The sequence below is a fragment of the Lottia gigantea genome, assembly GCF_000327385.1.
Source record: "Lottia gigantea unplaced genomic scaffold LOTGIsca_13, whole genome shotgun sequence".
NCBI lineage: Eukaryota > Metazoa > Mollusca > Gastropoda > Lottiidae > Lottia > Lottia gigantea.
In genome coordinates, this window is record NW_008707425.1 from 1,524,820 (window position 1) to 1,541,347 (window position 16,528).

At 34.6% G+C, this 16,528-nt stretch overlaps 1 protein-coding gene across 1 annotated transcript; it reads left to right on the plus strand.

The window, feature by feature from the left end:
- Window positions 1-2,811: 2,811 nt before the first annotated feature.
- On the plus strand, window positions 2,812-3,522 carry LOTGIDRAFT_111274 (hypothetical protein; the record flags this gene model as incomplete). Its single annotated transcript, XM_009048920.1, has 1 exon — window positions 2,812-3,522. The coding sequence occupies one exon, from the start codon at window positions 2,812-2,814 to the stop codon at window positions 3,520-3,522; it is 711 nt and encodes a 236-aa protein (XP_009047168.1).
- Window positions 3,523-16,528: the final 13,006 nt, after the last annotated feature.

The following is a 16,528-nucleotide window of genomic DNA, read 5'->3' on the forward strand; positions in this document are numbered from 1 at the left end:
GGGCAAAGTAAAACACTACCACTGGTTTACTTTTAGGTTTATTTGCATAATTTTGGGTCAGGTTGTTCCACAGATGTTATAGAACAAATTAAAGCAAGAAAAAAAAATTAGCTACATATATAGGACTCACTCCACTAAAACATTTTATGCAAATGATTGTATAGGAATGTAGTCCAGGCTATTTTTAGAAATCTTCTTTCTCTCTCCCTTTTGGGGTTTTTGCCTGCCTATTTTTGGGTAAAATTTGGTCTAGATTTGGAATTTGATGTCTGAAATTGCATTATCTTTCAGATTTGGTGAGATGATGAGAGACTTAAAGGCGGAAGGCTAATTCTAAAAATAGTCGTTTTGTGAAGTGCCAAACTCTAGCGGATGAGTATAACCGGTAGTAGTCTACTTTCAATTTTAGTAGCTCAAAATTTTCATGGTCATCATATAATGAATTTTTTAGGAGACATTGAGAATTGGTCAGGCTTTCATTCGACATATTGGAAAGCTTTCAACGAGATTTCTGGAAAAAGTTATAGAAGGTTGAATTTCGTGTTTTAACATGGGAAGAGATGGCAAATGAATTAGTGGAGTGAGTCCTTATGGTGTAATGGAATTTTTTCTTCGTTTGATAAGACTACACAGGATAAAATAGCTAGAGGAACACTGTCAAACCGGAAGTTAGATCTAATTCACGTCTTTCTGCAGCTGTTTCAGGCCCAATATTTTCTGCTTCATTTTCTACACTTTCAGATTTAATTTTTACAGTTACCAACACCACAACTCATCCTTCTAGTACAAGTCCTACTTCTGGTACGGTACAATTCAGGGTCATGGTGAGAGTATTTCATCGTGGGTTTGTCGAGTTCAGGATCTTGTATTTAGATGTAAAGCTAATGGTGTGTTCAATGAATATCTACAAATAACAGATTTTGGAACGGTTGGATCGTGATGATATTAAGGTAGCCACAAGAAAATACCTTGAATCAAATTGTACTTTTTCTGATACATGATGAAAGTAAGGAAAATAGCATTGATTTTTCAATAATTATCTCAGCAAATAGCATCACTAACTAAAGAATTACGAGGTGTAAAATCAAAAGTAGCTGAAATGGAGGTTATGAGTGATAGATATAACTTTTATATCCATTGCCGAATAAGTTTTATACGGCCGCATGAAATGGGGGGCGTATATTGCCGTCACCCATGTCCGCCCGTCGGGTTGTCCGCTCAAAAAGTGTCCTTATTTTTATTCATGTGACAACAAACCTTTAAATAGGCATGCGCCATGTCTATTCTAAGCCAATCTGATTGGATGCTAGAGATAATAGAAGTATCTCAAAATTTTTTTTGCACCTTTTGCATGGGTACGTTTTAACCCCGGAAGAACACATTGGGCATGCTTTAAGTTAAATATCTTATGCAACTCGACGTACATGCAAAAAAGGTTGCACAATGCCTCTCTGGACTTAAAAAAAAGTTTCAGATGGTAGCATTCGCGGGAACGTCTTTCCTCTTTTCCTTTCTAAAAATCATTTATACCAGGTGGATGGGGATATTTGTTTACTGGACACCCAATACACAAGTTTAACCGGTAAGTCATAAACTCTAGGCCTAAACGTCTACATTTAAAACGTCACACAACGCTTATATATGCCACAAATTCAATTCAGCAGGAATGCAGTATTGTGACAATTAAGGATTATGTAATACCTGTTTTCTTTGGTAGCCTTTTCCATTAGTCTCGTCTTAACGTCTCAGTAATCTTTTTGTTAGATTGCCGTTAGCAGACTTGTAACTGTTTCTTGCAGACACCCCCCCCCCCCCCCTCCTCAGTTTTAAAATCATCACTATATAAATAGAAATTGGCTATAATTGCACGATGTCTGCCTTATACCACAATTATGGTGAACTGACTATGCTCTGAGCCATTTTGTCGTCGCAGTAGCAGCGCCCATTAATGGCCCAACAAAACACATAAACACTATGCATTCATTCGTTGAGTTATTATGACAGATGTCGAATCTGAAAAAATGGAATTTGAACTGTCTTAAACAATGGTTGTTCAGACTTAATCGATCAGACTTCAAAACACCAATAAGAATCAATTGTGAGTTTATTGACGGAAAGTTGGCGTGTTTAAATCGCCATTAGTGAGCGTATAGGAAACGCAGAAACGCTGATCACTATTGTCGCAAATATCGCCAAGTCACGGCGTTTCTTTTGGACATGTTCGGTGATCTGTTCTGGAACATCGCCAAGGAATCGGGGAAGTCGTTATACAAGCTTCATAGCATCTCCATGAAGCTATGAAAATGTGGTAACCTATAGGCGTAGCAGAAATGCTGCAAAAACGGTGACGGCAACTTCATAGCGCCTTTACCACAGTCCTTATGATATCTTAGCGGGTAACAATGCTGCGCTCCAATTGAGCTTCCACTGCGTTTATAAGTACGACCATGACATGCTTTACAAGGCTTGCACCACGATCCTATTGTTTTCTTCAAGTTTGCCGGCAACCGGATACGTTTCTAAGATCACAAATGGTTTTAATCAGATGTGACGTGACTATAACGAGTGATAAGACCTGAATCAACATCAACATCTATCGTTCTTTTTTCAGAAATGCATCAACGAAGAGGAAATTTAGGGGCTTTTTCATCAAGAACCTGGAGACATGGATTGCCGATTTTATCCTTAATCGCTGTGGTGATCTTGAGCATCTACAACACTATGTCAATAAGGTCACTTAATGCCAGGGTTGTTTCACAAGTACCACAAAACCCGCAGTTGGAGACAAGTAAAGTAGTGAATGTGACAGTGATGCCAGTGACCACAGTGAAACACCCAACATTACTCTATGAACCAATATTTTTAATGAACCCATTTCAAGTATGCTCTGACAAGACGGTTAATATTTTAGTGTACGTACACAGCGCCCAAGACAATTTACGTAAACGATTAGCTATCCGCAAAACCTGGGGCTCTAGCGACGATTTAAACAAATATAAAGCTAAAATTGTCTTTGTGAGTGGAATGTCTAATAATGCCGCTATTTCTGACAATTTGAATATGGAAAATAAAAGATATGGAGATATACTACAGGCAAATTTTCATGATACTTATAAAAATTTAACGATGAAAGCTAAGAGTGCCATTACTTGGATTTCAAAATACTGTAAAAACATTACGTACGTCCTTAAAACTGATGATGATACATTTGTCCATTTGGAGCGTTTACAAAAATATATTGTTACTTTAGAAACCAACTCTAGACCCTTGACAGACTTGCTTGCATGTAATATCTTTAAGAACCAATTTCTCTTTCGTAACACGAAGTCTAAGTATTATATTTCTAAGGAAGAATATCCATGGGTCAAATGGCCACCATTTTGTCCAGGAATGGCGTATCTCATGAGTTTTGACTTAGTACACAAATTGAATGAAGGCGTCAGAAATCCTACAAAAAATCAGCCATTTGTGTCGTTGGATGACGTGTATATAACTGGTGTGGTTTTCAAAAATTTGGATTAAATATATTACATGGACTTACTTCTATATATTTCCATTTCTACTATCACTCCCTTCAATGAACCAGTTACGTGGTGTTTATTTTTCGATAAACTGTAGTTTGTCACTTGACTCTTTGACGTCGTTAAAGCACAACAATGACACAATCTAAAATTTCATATAAAACAGTGAAATTATATTAATAAAAGTATCTGAATATAATTATAAGAATTTAAGTTGGTCTTACTAGAATTATTGGTGTGTAAATGCAATTGACCACGCCACAAACATACATAAAATTTATTCAGTTAAAGGATTCGATCACCTATATTTTTACGGATGTTACCACTTTGCAATAGCACTAAGAAAGATCAAACGTAGTTGGTAAGAAAATGAAATGGTGCTTAATTATTGTACACGTGGAATCTCTATGAAACCATAAAATGGACCACAGTCGAACCACATGTCGTTGCAAATGTTTCTGCATTTCTTTTTGGAACGAACACGAACACTGGAAGAACAGAGCAGGTTTTAAAGATAAATCTAATAATATCGAGACATATAAAGCAAAAGTAGGCCAAACTATTTAATTCAGTTTGATCCAGTTGACAGACAGATATACGTAGCATACTTTTGGAATATTTTCAAGTATAATTTTTTTGATAATGAAAATGTTTTACAAAAAAGCGGAATGCTTTGGGCAGCGATTTCATTTTTTTTTCTCAATAACGATTGTTATAGGGCAGTAATTTCTCGAATGATATGAATTTTGAAATATTATTATAGGGCTACGATTTCAATGAAATAATAGTTATAGGATAGTATATTCGGGTAAAGAAATTATTTCATTATTAAATGTGGAAAAAAACAGTGATATTATTAGTAATTCAGACAGAAAATTTATGAACAAAATAGCTTGCCAGGCAAGGTAACATACACCCACTGCCAACTGACAGAAATGACTTAATAATGAACTGAAATAATCTTAAAATCATCTATAAGTCAAGGCAAACCCTCAAAATCGGTTACATCAAATTATCATCAAATTGAAACATGAACAAGGTCCGTACACACAAGGGCATTTACTCTGAAACCGTTCATCGGATTAGAACCAATTTCGAACATCAATATATAGACGATACCAAGTTTTTTTAAGATCGGTTAAAATTGTAGCCTCTATCGTGTTTACCATCCAAATTTGACGTGTTTTTACAAAGTCAAGGGCAATAACTCTGAAACCGATCATTCGATTCTTACCATTCTCGGATCTCATCATGCATACCAAGAGACTTCATCAATATATACATGTGTAATATTCTAGGTTAATACCGAGCAAATCTACGCTAGGTCTTCTTTCCAACACTGGGGTTTCGCCAACAATTGGTAGAGTGGAGTGGCTCTCCTAGGTTGCTTAATTCTCGTGGGTAAGAGCTAGCCAAAAGGTAGCAAGGCTCAAAACAAGATTCAATAACAAAAGTATAAATGCTTTTAATCCTAATTCACATAAAATATCCAGCTCATACATAAATGCTCGAAAAGAGTCGCGAAAGGAAAACAAATAAATACTTGGAATCAGAATACAACCATATAAATACCTAAAGCGCTCCAGAGGGAGTCAATGCCTACTCAGTTCCAGGCGTAATTCCTTTATCCTATTAGTTCCGAAGGATCCCAACAACGAACTGTCAAATAAGGCGTGCATCGCCGTATTTAAAGGCCTGGGTCACATGACATCCCTAGCGCCACCTATCGTAATAATACGTATCAATGAAAATAAAAGATCATGAATCATGATTATTCGCGAATTAGTTGAAACAGAAGAAAATGAACGAAAATGAGAAGTCGCTTATCCTATATATTATGTCATCCCAAAATAGAGAAATACTATAATTGAACTACGATGACAAAATGCCATGACAATGACAAGGAAATATTTATAAAAATAAAATAGCACACCTTACATGATGAAAGCAACGAATAACCAGACGCTCAACCGGAAGTTAAAAATATACACAATTCTAAAAAGGACGGATTGGATTTAGAATATGAACTGCTGGTTATTATACATGCATACCAAGTTTCATCAAGATCAAATAAAAACTGTAGACTCTATCATGCCTACAAGCCAAATTTAACGCGTTTTTACTAGGTCAAGGGCAATAACTCTGAAACCGTTCATTTGATTATCATTTTCCAACTTTATCGAGATCTCATCAATATATATATGCATACCAAGTTTCATCAAAATCAAATAAAAACTGTAGTCTTTATCGTGCATACAAGCCAAATTTGACGTGTATTATTAAGTCTAGGGCAATAGTTATTACCATTTTCGAACTTGACCGAGATCTCATCAATATATACATGCATACCAAGTTTCGTCAAGATTGAATAAAATCTGTCTCTATCATGCATGCAACTTTGACACGTTTTTCAAGTCAAGGACAATAACTCCATAACCATTTATCCGATTATTACGATTTTCGAACTTGGTCGAGATCTCATCAATATATACATGCATTCCAATTTTCATCAAGATTGAATAAAAACTGTAGCCTTTATCGTGCATAAAATCCAAAATTTGACGAGTTTTTTTACTAAGTCAAGGGCAATAACTCCGAAACCGTTCATCCAATTATTACCATTTTCGAACTTGACCGAGATCTCATCAATATATACACGCATACCAAGTTTCATCAAGATAAAATAAAAACTGTAGTCTTTATCGTGCATACAAGCCAAATTTGACGCGTTTTTTATAAGTCAAGGGCAATAATTCAGACACCGTTCATCCGATTATTACCAATTTCGAATTTGACAGAGATCTCATAAATATATACATGCATACCAAATTTCGTCAAGATTGAATAAAAACTGTAGCCTTTATCGTGCATAAAGAAATGTGAATGGACGGACGGACGGGCGGGCAGACAGGGGCGATGGCAATATACGTCCACATATGTGGGCATATAAAAAAATGTAAAAACATTCGGGGGAAATTTGATAAAAGGAAATCCGGCTGTTTTTTCTTTCAGAGTTAAAGTTTTTTAGATATTATTGAGTGTTTTTCGAGTAAAAATATGTTTACGACGAGTTTTAGAGTAGACATATCCCCATTTCACAAGACTCTCCTAGCCGACAACAGTTGTCAAAATATCTAGCAGAGGCTGGAGTAGCTCTAGGCAGGCGTTTTGGACTAATTATTGAAATGATGCGATCACTTATTATTAGAAAGTGTAACACCCAAGTTTTTATGCAAATCTACTGTTTCTAATTTTACTTTTCTTGAATGAAGGTCTGGTATATGTTAGTCGTTTGGTGGATAACAATACAACTGTAGTTTTTGAAAGGTTAAGGTCAACAAGCCAATCTTTTAACCCATTCGTATAATATAGATAGACATACAGATATGTTGCACAGCGGTAGAGTAACTTTCACTGTAGGCCGTTTACAGTAAGAATTGGATGATAAAGCTTACTCTATTTATTGCGTCTACTGTGTTTAGACGATTTTAACGGGTTTCTAAAGGACTTTAGTATCGATCACAACAACTGTATCGTGCTTATTCTCGGAATATAGTTTAGATCGAAAAGTATCAGCTGAGCACTATTTTCACATTGAAAATATTTTGTTATAGTACAATACATAAACATCAAGGGGACACTTTTTGCTGTAGGAGATTTTGCGAAAGGTAAATATATTTTATAAGTTGACTAAAACATCAGGGGTTTTGGTTAAATGAAAATAAATGTTTGTGCACTTAAAGCAATACCATATGCAGGATATAGATTTAGGTTTAGTTTTAATATTTTTTTATCGCTCTACAATATTGATGTGTTAATCACAATTGAAAATATTACATTATTGTATGGGTATAGCACCTCGACACTGGGCTGCGACCATTTGTGATCAAACGTGAGAAAACAAGACAAAAAGTCCCTAAAAAAATGCAAACTCAAAAACAGTCCACATTATACCGCGGGTTTGCAGCGTCTTTTCTACGACAGTGCTTATCTGACATTTTCGATCCCATGGCGTTTTCAATTCGTTCCAGAACGGACCGCCGAACCATGTCCAAAATAAACGCCGTAACTCGGCGGATATTGGCGAAAATGGCCACAATTGCACGATATCTGGCGTGTCTTACATGCTTATACCACGATTATGGTGAACTGACTATGCTCTGAACCATCTTTTCGTCGCAGTAGCAGCGCCCATTAAAATCGAATTTAATTTGTAATAACACCAACATCTATTTTTCTTTTTTTCAGAAATGCGTCTACGAACAGAAAATTTATGGGCTTTTTCATCAAGAACCTGGAGACATCTATTGACTATTTTATCTTTAATTGTTGTGATCTTGAACATCTACAACACTATGTCAATAAGGTCACTTAATGCCAGGGTTGTTTCACAAGTACCACAAAACCCGCAGTTAGAGACAAGTAAAGTAGTGAATGTGACAGTGATGACAGTGACCACAGTAATGCCAGTGACCACAGTGATGCCAGTGAAACACCCAACATTACTCTATGAACCAATATTTTTAATAAACCCATTTCAAGCATGCTCTGATAAGACGGTTAATATGTTGGTGTACGTACACAGCGCCCAAGACAATTTAGGTAAACGATTAGCTATCCGCAAAACCTGGGGCTCTAGCGACAATTTAAACAAATATAAAGCTAAAATTGTCTTTGTGAGTGGAATGTCTGATAATTTTACTATTTCTGACAATTTGAATATGGAAAATAAAAGATATGGAGATATACTACAGGCAAATATTATAAATATTTAACGATGAAAGCTAAGAGTGCCATTACTTGGATTTCAAAATACTGTAAAAACATTACGTACGTCCTTAAAACTGATGATTTGGATCGTTTACAAAAATATATTGTTACTTTAGAAACCAAATCTAGACCCGTGACAGACTTGCTTGCATTAAATATTTTTAAGAACCATAATCCCATGCGAAACAAGAATTCTAAGAATTATATTTCTAAGAAAGAATATCCATGGGACAAATGGCCACCATTTTGTCAAGGAATGGCGTATCTCATGAGTTTTGACTTAGTACACAAGTTAAATAAAGGCGTCAGAAATCCTACAAAAAATCAGCCATTTGTGTGGTTAGATGACGTGTATATAACTGGTATGGTTTTAAACAATTTGAAATTAAAGCTCACAAATTTAACCATTTCTTACAGACTTAATGCCGATTTCAAACAGTTACAACATATCAAGTCTTTGATTTTCTTTCAAATGCACTTGCTGTGGAAAAGGCTACATATGTTGTCTCCAAGGAAATAAATTTATGCTTAAATATGATGTTTCGCTTTTTATTTTATAGCATGTAATTCAGGAGTATATAGAGGTTTAAAGATTCGCTTCACTTCGCTATCATTAGAAAAAGATTTCTAAAATATATTACATGTACTTACTTCTATATATTTCCATTTCTACTATCACTTTCTTCAATGAAACAGTTACGCAAACTGGCGTTTTTTTTCGATAAACTGTAATTGTCACTTGACACTATGACGTCGTTAAAGAACAACAATGACACAATCTTTTTTGGCAAATTCAAGAAACCGATTTGGTAAACTGATCTCTTTCAAAATTAAACAGACATACCCTGAAAATATGAAAGTCATCGATTAAAAATTGTACTTGTATTGTATTGTATTACATTATTGTATCCGATGACTTGCATATTTTCAGAATTGGACAACGACGATATTTAAGATGATTCTATGTGGTACATACCAAATATGAAATTAAATTACTGTTATTCGGACAGAATGCAATTAAATTACAATTACCAGTTTGTCCCATTTGTCCATAAGTAATACATAATTAGCTAAATTAGAAGAGAATTACAAGCAAAATTCCCATAAGTGACCGATCAAGAAAGATCAAAAAGTCTTTTTTGTTTATCCAGACTGTACATACATGGACATTTATGACTGGTTAAAACTCTTAATCATATGCAATAAGAACATAATGATATGATAAGAAAACATCATAATTCATTACAAAACACCAATTAATCAAACAGTTTGCTTAATTTGACACTAATAAATAAGGAAAACCATCTTTAATTTCTTGTTCACAAATTGTAGACTACAAAGAACAGGCTAGAAGTTTCAAAGGGTTCAAAAGCCATGGGATAATGTCTCGTTGCCACGTTCGGAGCTGTGTTGTTTTTATACGCCCACGTGAAATGTGGGGCGTATATTGCCGTCACCCGTGTCCGTCGGTCCGTCCGTCCATCCACAATTGTTCGTAAACACAATAGAAGGGCACAATTCTTGACATTTTGACGAAACTTGGTGAAATTGTTTATCACCCATGGATGAACCCTATCGAAAAAAAAATCGAAATATGTTTCATAGGAGTTATTGGAAACGCTTTCAAATTTTAGCTCTTAAACACTAAAAGGCATGATTATTGCCGGATTTTGACAAAACTTGGTTTTATTATTCAGTACCGCGCTGAAGATTGAATATTTGCCTTCTAGAGTTTCACGGGCTAAAAATTGAACACGTTTTCAAACACAAGGGCAATAACCAATACTCAATATTATTCAGTATCGCCCTAAAGAGTTCAAAAGAAGTGTATAACTGAAGGTTGAATATTTCACACCGGTGATTGTTACTGTACTGCTAAATATTTTATTTAAAATCAAAGCTGCCGGTGGGCGAATATTACCTTGCCTGGCAAGCTATCTTTAAAGTAATATACAATCTCCCAGGAGATTCTGATAATAGTTTGAAATCTACAAAAGATCAATATTGACGATTCGTGTTTGCCATCAAAATTGCATGTAATACCTGGATTAGTAAATTGTAAAAACGTTCCAACGTGCCCGTATAAAACTACAAAATGATTCGAATAATTCTATTTTTCTTCCAGCACACCTGGTGGTGTGTTATATCAAGTAGTTGCTGTTTGATTCAAAGTTTTAATCCATTGTAGACTCCTTGCATATGTCTAATTTAAATGATCAGTTTTCTAATACACCTTTTTAAGCAGCGCCACAGACGCATACCACCTTCTATGTATCAGGAAGTTAAAGACGCCATTCAGAACATGTTTTGATAATAATGTTATTCGTCCTTCTAAAAGTCCCCTCCGTTCACCCGTAGTATTAGTACGCAAGAAAGAATTATCTTCGTTTTTGTGTGGACTGTCGAAAACTTAATTCGCAAACTATCACTGATTCTTATTCTTTACCCCGTATAGAGGAAAGACTATATTCACTTAATGGTTCTCGTTATTTCAGTTCATCAGATCTTCCTTCTGGGTATAGGATTTGAACCTTAGTACTCTTGTCTCAGATCATATGGGATCCTCCTATGACTACAATACACGTCATGGTCACAAGCTACGAACACTTTTTACTAGGTCTAAACTCTACTCTGATTCATTCTTTCCATCTGCTATCCGTGATTGAAACGCATTACCCGAAAACATATCTTCATTATGTAGTATAAAAGAATTCAAACTACAGATAAAATCCATTGCGTCTCCACCATCGTATTATTTCCTTGGAGAAAGATCGGTCCAAATAGTGCACTGCAGACTCCGAAATAGAATGAGTGACCTCAACCTACACAAGTTCTTAAGACACGTTGGTGACTTCGCACCCTGTACATGTGGACATCCCATTGAAGACTCGGGACATTTTTTGCTCTTCTGTCCGAAATATTAGGCCCAGAGAAGATACATTACTCAAACCACCACAGCACCATCTAGATGAAAAAACTCCATTGCATGTGAAGTTGAAAATGCACATATATTCCAAACAGTACATGATTTTATAAGACTATCAAATAGATTCACTATTTAACCATATCGCATTTGCACTTTAAGTGATATTTTAAAATCTTGGTCTTTGTTATCTAATCTCAACCATATATATATATATTATATATATTGATTTATATTGAACAACTAGGAAAGGTATACAAGATCCACATACTTTAGTTGCTGATCTTGCTTACTAACCCCACTGTTGATCTTGTATACCTACTAGTACTTACCTACTAGTAACCTTGAAGTATACATACATTAATTGCTGATCTTGTTTACTTGCCCTAGATGATGTCCTTGTATACTTACCTTAGATGCTGATCTTCTATAAATAATCTAATTGCTGATCGTGTTTCTTACCCTAGATGATGTCCTTGTAACTTACCATGTTTGTGGTCATCCATTACTTACCACAGCTGCTGACGTTATATACCCACAATATTTGTGGATGTCTCCGATTTACCCTAGAGGTGGATAGTGCTTGCATACTGTAGTTGTTGATCTTTGTTACATACCCCCTCCTACCGGTACTGTATACTTAGTTGTATTCCTATCCTATTTGCTGACCTCATATACTTACAGCAGTGGTGGATCTTGAAATTCTTATCCTAGTTACTGATTCTGTATATGTACCCTAGTTATTGATATGCATGTATACCATAGATGTAAATATATACCATACCTGTGAATATATCTTACTTACCCTAGTTGTTGATCTAGTATACTAACCTAGTATTGATCTTATATACTTTCTCAAGTTGTTTGAACTTGTATACTTACCCCAGTTGATCTTGTATACCATACCCTAGTAGAGTAATAACTCTCGTATATTAATCTTGTCCTCAGATCCATAGAAAATTACTGTTTGATTTTCAAATAATTGAATTTCAACCGTTGTGACCAACATATGTCTTCCTCCGCCAAGTCCATTTTTAGTCTAGTCAAATTACCCATAACATTAACACTGTCTCCAATTGATTAGCCCGACTATCTTTGTCTGCAGCGTCGTGGGCGGACGGAATTCTTGGGGATGACGACCCCTGTCTGGTGTAGACACATAGGTGCACTTTCGCACGTTTTCATTTATATATTTAAATATACATAATTAATTGTTATCTATTATCAAATTATTAAATATTGATAACCATTTATTTATTTACGAATATCATATTTTCTGTATTGTGTCTTTTCATTGTATTAGGTGCCGGATTAGCATAAGCTTTGGCTTGTTTCCGAAACCTTACTTATTTTCTGTAAAAAATTCATTTAATATAGAAATAAAATATTGTTTAAACCAAGATTTGAACGACATATAGAAGCGAGGAGCACATATAACAAAACACAATATATATTGTCTTGTGTTTTGTTATATTCCTTCTGGGTATTGGCATTGTGAGCCTGCAGAAGATAAGCACAAGACTGCTTTCATAGTTGGTCCTCTTGGGTTCTGAATTTAACGCTATGCCATTCGGACTTACACAAACCCCTGCTACCTTTCAGATGCTTATGGAACGGTGTATAGGTGATATGAACCTAATGCAATGTCTTATTTATCTTAATGATATTATTGTATTTTCCAGTCTTTTCAAGAACATTTTTGAGTGTATTTACCAAACTCCGTCAAAATAATCTTCGTCTTAAACCCTGTATGTGTCATTTTCTTCAAACTATCAAGTACTTCGTCACATTTTTCCTAGGAAGGAATTCATACTGATCTAGATAAAATTTCTTTGACTTCTTGGCCAGTTCCTCAAACATAGAAGTACGAAAATTTGTTGGTTTTTGTGGTTACTTCGCAGGTTTGTTAAGGATTATGCAAAAATTTACAAACCTTTAACTGATCTACTTATAGGTCATTCAACTAATAAGAATAATAAAGATTCTCCAGTATTTTCGTGAGAATCAGATATACAATCATCTTTTCAACGATTAATTGATTATCAAACTTCTTGTCCAGTTTTAGCATACACTGATTTCAAAAAAACCTTTTAAGTTTGAAGAAGATGCAAGTAGTTTTGGTCTCGGTGCAGCTTTATTTCAGGAACAATATGGTCACAGGAGAGTTATTTCGTATGCCAGTCGCAGCTTGTCAAGTCTGAACGATTGTATCCTACACATAAACGTGAGTTTTTTGGGTTAAAGTGGGCTGTATGTAAAAGGTTTCATGATTATCTTTATGGAAATAAGTTCAAGACAATAATCCACTGACATATGTTCTTTCTTCAGCAAAGTTGGATGCAGGTCATCTTTGGTTGGCTGAACTTTCAACATGACTTTTCAATTGAATGTTGGCCTACAACCAGGAAAAAGCCTTCGATAGGCTCAACAGGACCTACCTCAGTACCCTTCTGGATATACATATACCCGGTATGCAAAATTCTGTTGCTGATGGTCTTTATCGTCTTCCTTCAAAACATGTAAGTAATGATGCAGTTTCAGCATTAAGAAACCAGGATTGTCCTCAATTTTTGGTAAAAGGAAACACTTGTAATCCATTTTCGATATATATATACGAGTGTTCAATGTAATTAACGACTAATAAGCGACCACCTTCATTACGCGACCAGCGACCGTGTATTTACACTCTCGTGAAATCATATGGAGTCAATTAAGCGACCCTTATTAACTCCCTTGATTAAACATCACGTTGTTTCACACATCGGTGAGATTAATCGAAATTATCGCTAATCGGTCTAAGGATCAATTTTATAGCTTGTTAATGATTTAATGTCAGTCTATTATCGATATAAAAAGGCAGCTAAGCAAGAGCCATTCATTTTCAAAATGTCGTAAAGTTTTAACATTAAATGAAAGGGTCAAGGTCCCATTGAATGGTGGGAAATAGGGAAACAAAAAATCAAAGATCTCACCATCAAGTACTCCATATATTTTCACATTTACAAATGCAATAAAAATCTCATGGTCACACAAGTACTTTTCTTCACCGAAAACTCATGTTTGGAAACACAGTATAAACAAACTTCTAAAAATAGACAATAAAATTAATCCGTTCCAACTTAATCTCAACGAAAAGGACATAGAAAAATTAGGGATAAGAAACACATTCATTGAAAAAATACTAATTGCTTATTCCAAAATAAATTACTCAAATAACATATCTAAGGATAGCATAATTTGGTATAATTCTAACATTAAAGTCAATAAAAAAGTTATATTTTATAAAAAAAATGGTTCAATAATAATATTTGTAAAGTGTCAGACCTATTAGATGAGTCGGATAACTTTTTCTCGTACAATGATTTTTGCAAAAAATATAATAGCCTCAAAGTAGACTTCGTGACATATCTGGGTTTAATAACTGTGATTAAAAAATATACAATATCGGAAAAAGAATTACTAAAAGTTTATAGCTGTAAAGAAGCATACACTGAATTACGTAAACCACTTAACAAGCAAATTAAATTTGGAGAAAATAAATGGATGAATCTCATTTGTGAACATAAGACTCAATTCTATTTTCGAAAAATTAAACAGATTAAGAACAGCTCTATCCTTCAAAATTTTCAATTCAAATTATTACACAAAATTTTGCCTATCAACTCTTTTCTCCATAAGATAAAATATATTACTTCAACTCTGTGTACACTATGTGATAAAGAAATAGACAGTTTAGAACATAACCTCTTTAACTGCAATAACAGCCAAACATTTCTAAAAGAACTAAACCAAAACGTTGAACCCAAAATCAAACTAGACCTATCTAGTGTAATATTTAATTCACTGGAAAATCAAAACCCCTCTGTAGAGTCTTTAATATGCAAAATACTATATACACTGCTGTAAATATAAATCTCGCCAGCGAAACCTACCACAATTCTTAGAAAAACTAAATAATCAAAAAATTGTAGAAAACGAAGCTGCTCTAATTAACAATAATACAGAAAACACAATACGAAATGGTCAATAATAAATACTGTAACACAATTAGGCTCAAACTCTTTACACCCTATATCCTCTAATCCTATTCTCTACTCTTCTACCCCCAATTTTGATGAAATTCGGACGATAAATAAGAAAGTTGGTAATGCGCATGCGCATTACAAAAATTAATATATCCATCAAATTTAGATTTCGATTATACACATGCATACCAAGTTTGATGAAATTCGGATAAGAAATAAGAAAGTTAGTAATGCGCATGCGCACTACGCAAATTCGATATATCCATCAAATTTAGAATTGGATTATACACATACATACTAAGTTTGGTGAAATTTGGACAAAAATAAGAAAGTTGGGAAATTAAGTGGGGGTTTACCTTTAATGTGCTCCCGTAAGCTTAACTTACTGTATAACACGGTTCAATCCATCCTATTTATATACCTTGAATGGTCACAAAACATTTTAAAGAAATATAAAAGGGAGGGTGTCTTTAAAACTACTTAAACTTTGATTTATATTGGGGTTGACAGCCAGGTTAATCTAATTACCCGATTTATCTAATAATAGTCCCATGTTAAGTGAATGGGTTTTCGAATTTGCATGTAAGGCATACATGTTATATATCTCTGGAAAGATCTCAGCATTATGAATCCGAAAGAATTATTGCTCTATCTCTAATAGGGCACCTGTTAGGACACTTTAAAGATGCATACTCCACTTTCAGTGACACACATACAAACGGAACCACGTGTCGGACATAAAAAAAATTAACATCATCTAAAAGCTGAAGTCAATAGTAATTTTCAATGTAAATATCAACGTCATCCGAGGCCAAGTTTCTTTGGTAGAAGCGTTCAAAGTTTTAAGGAAATTGCAACATTTCCTTTAATGTGACTTTGACACGATCAAATGCCATAAATTGAATCCATTTATTAAGTGCTTTAATAATCTGAAAGTGGTATGTCGCTAAATCAATTAGGGTTTGAGATACAGCACTGCAAAAATGCCAAATTGACCATATTTAGACCCCTATAAAATCAGTTGTTGTTTGACCCCAAAGGTCACGAGAGGGTCAAGGACAGCCTTTATCACTATGGTCAATATAAAGGTCATCAAAGGTCAAGGTCATGAGTTATAAGCCTTCAAACTTTGAAAAAAAAAAACATCAGGTCGTACAAAAAAGGCAAAACCGAAAATCAAAATTATGCTTCTCAAGGATTGTAGATAGACATTACACGTATCGTATGACACAGAATAGCAATTTCTGCAAAATGAGGCAAACCAAAATGGCGGCCTAAATGTTACTTCC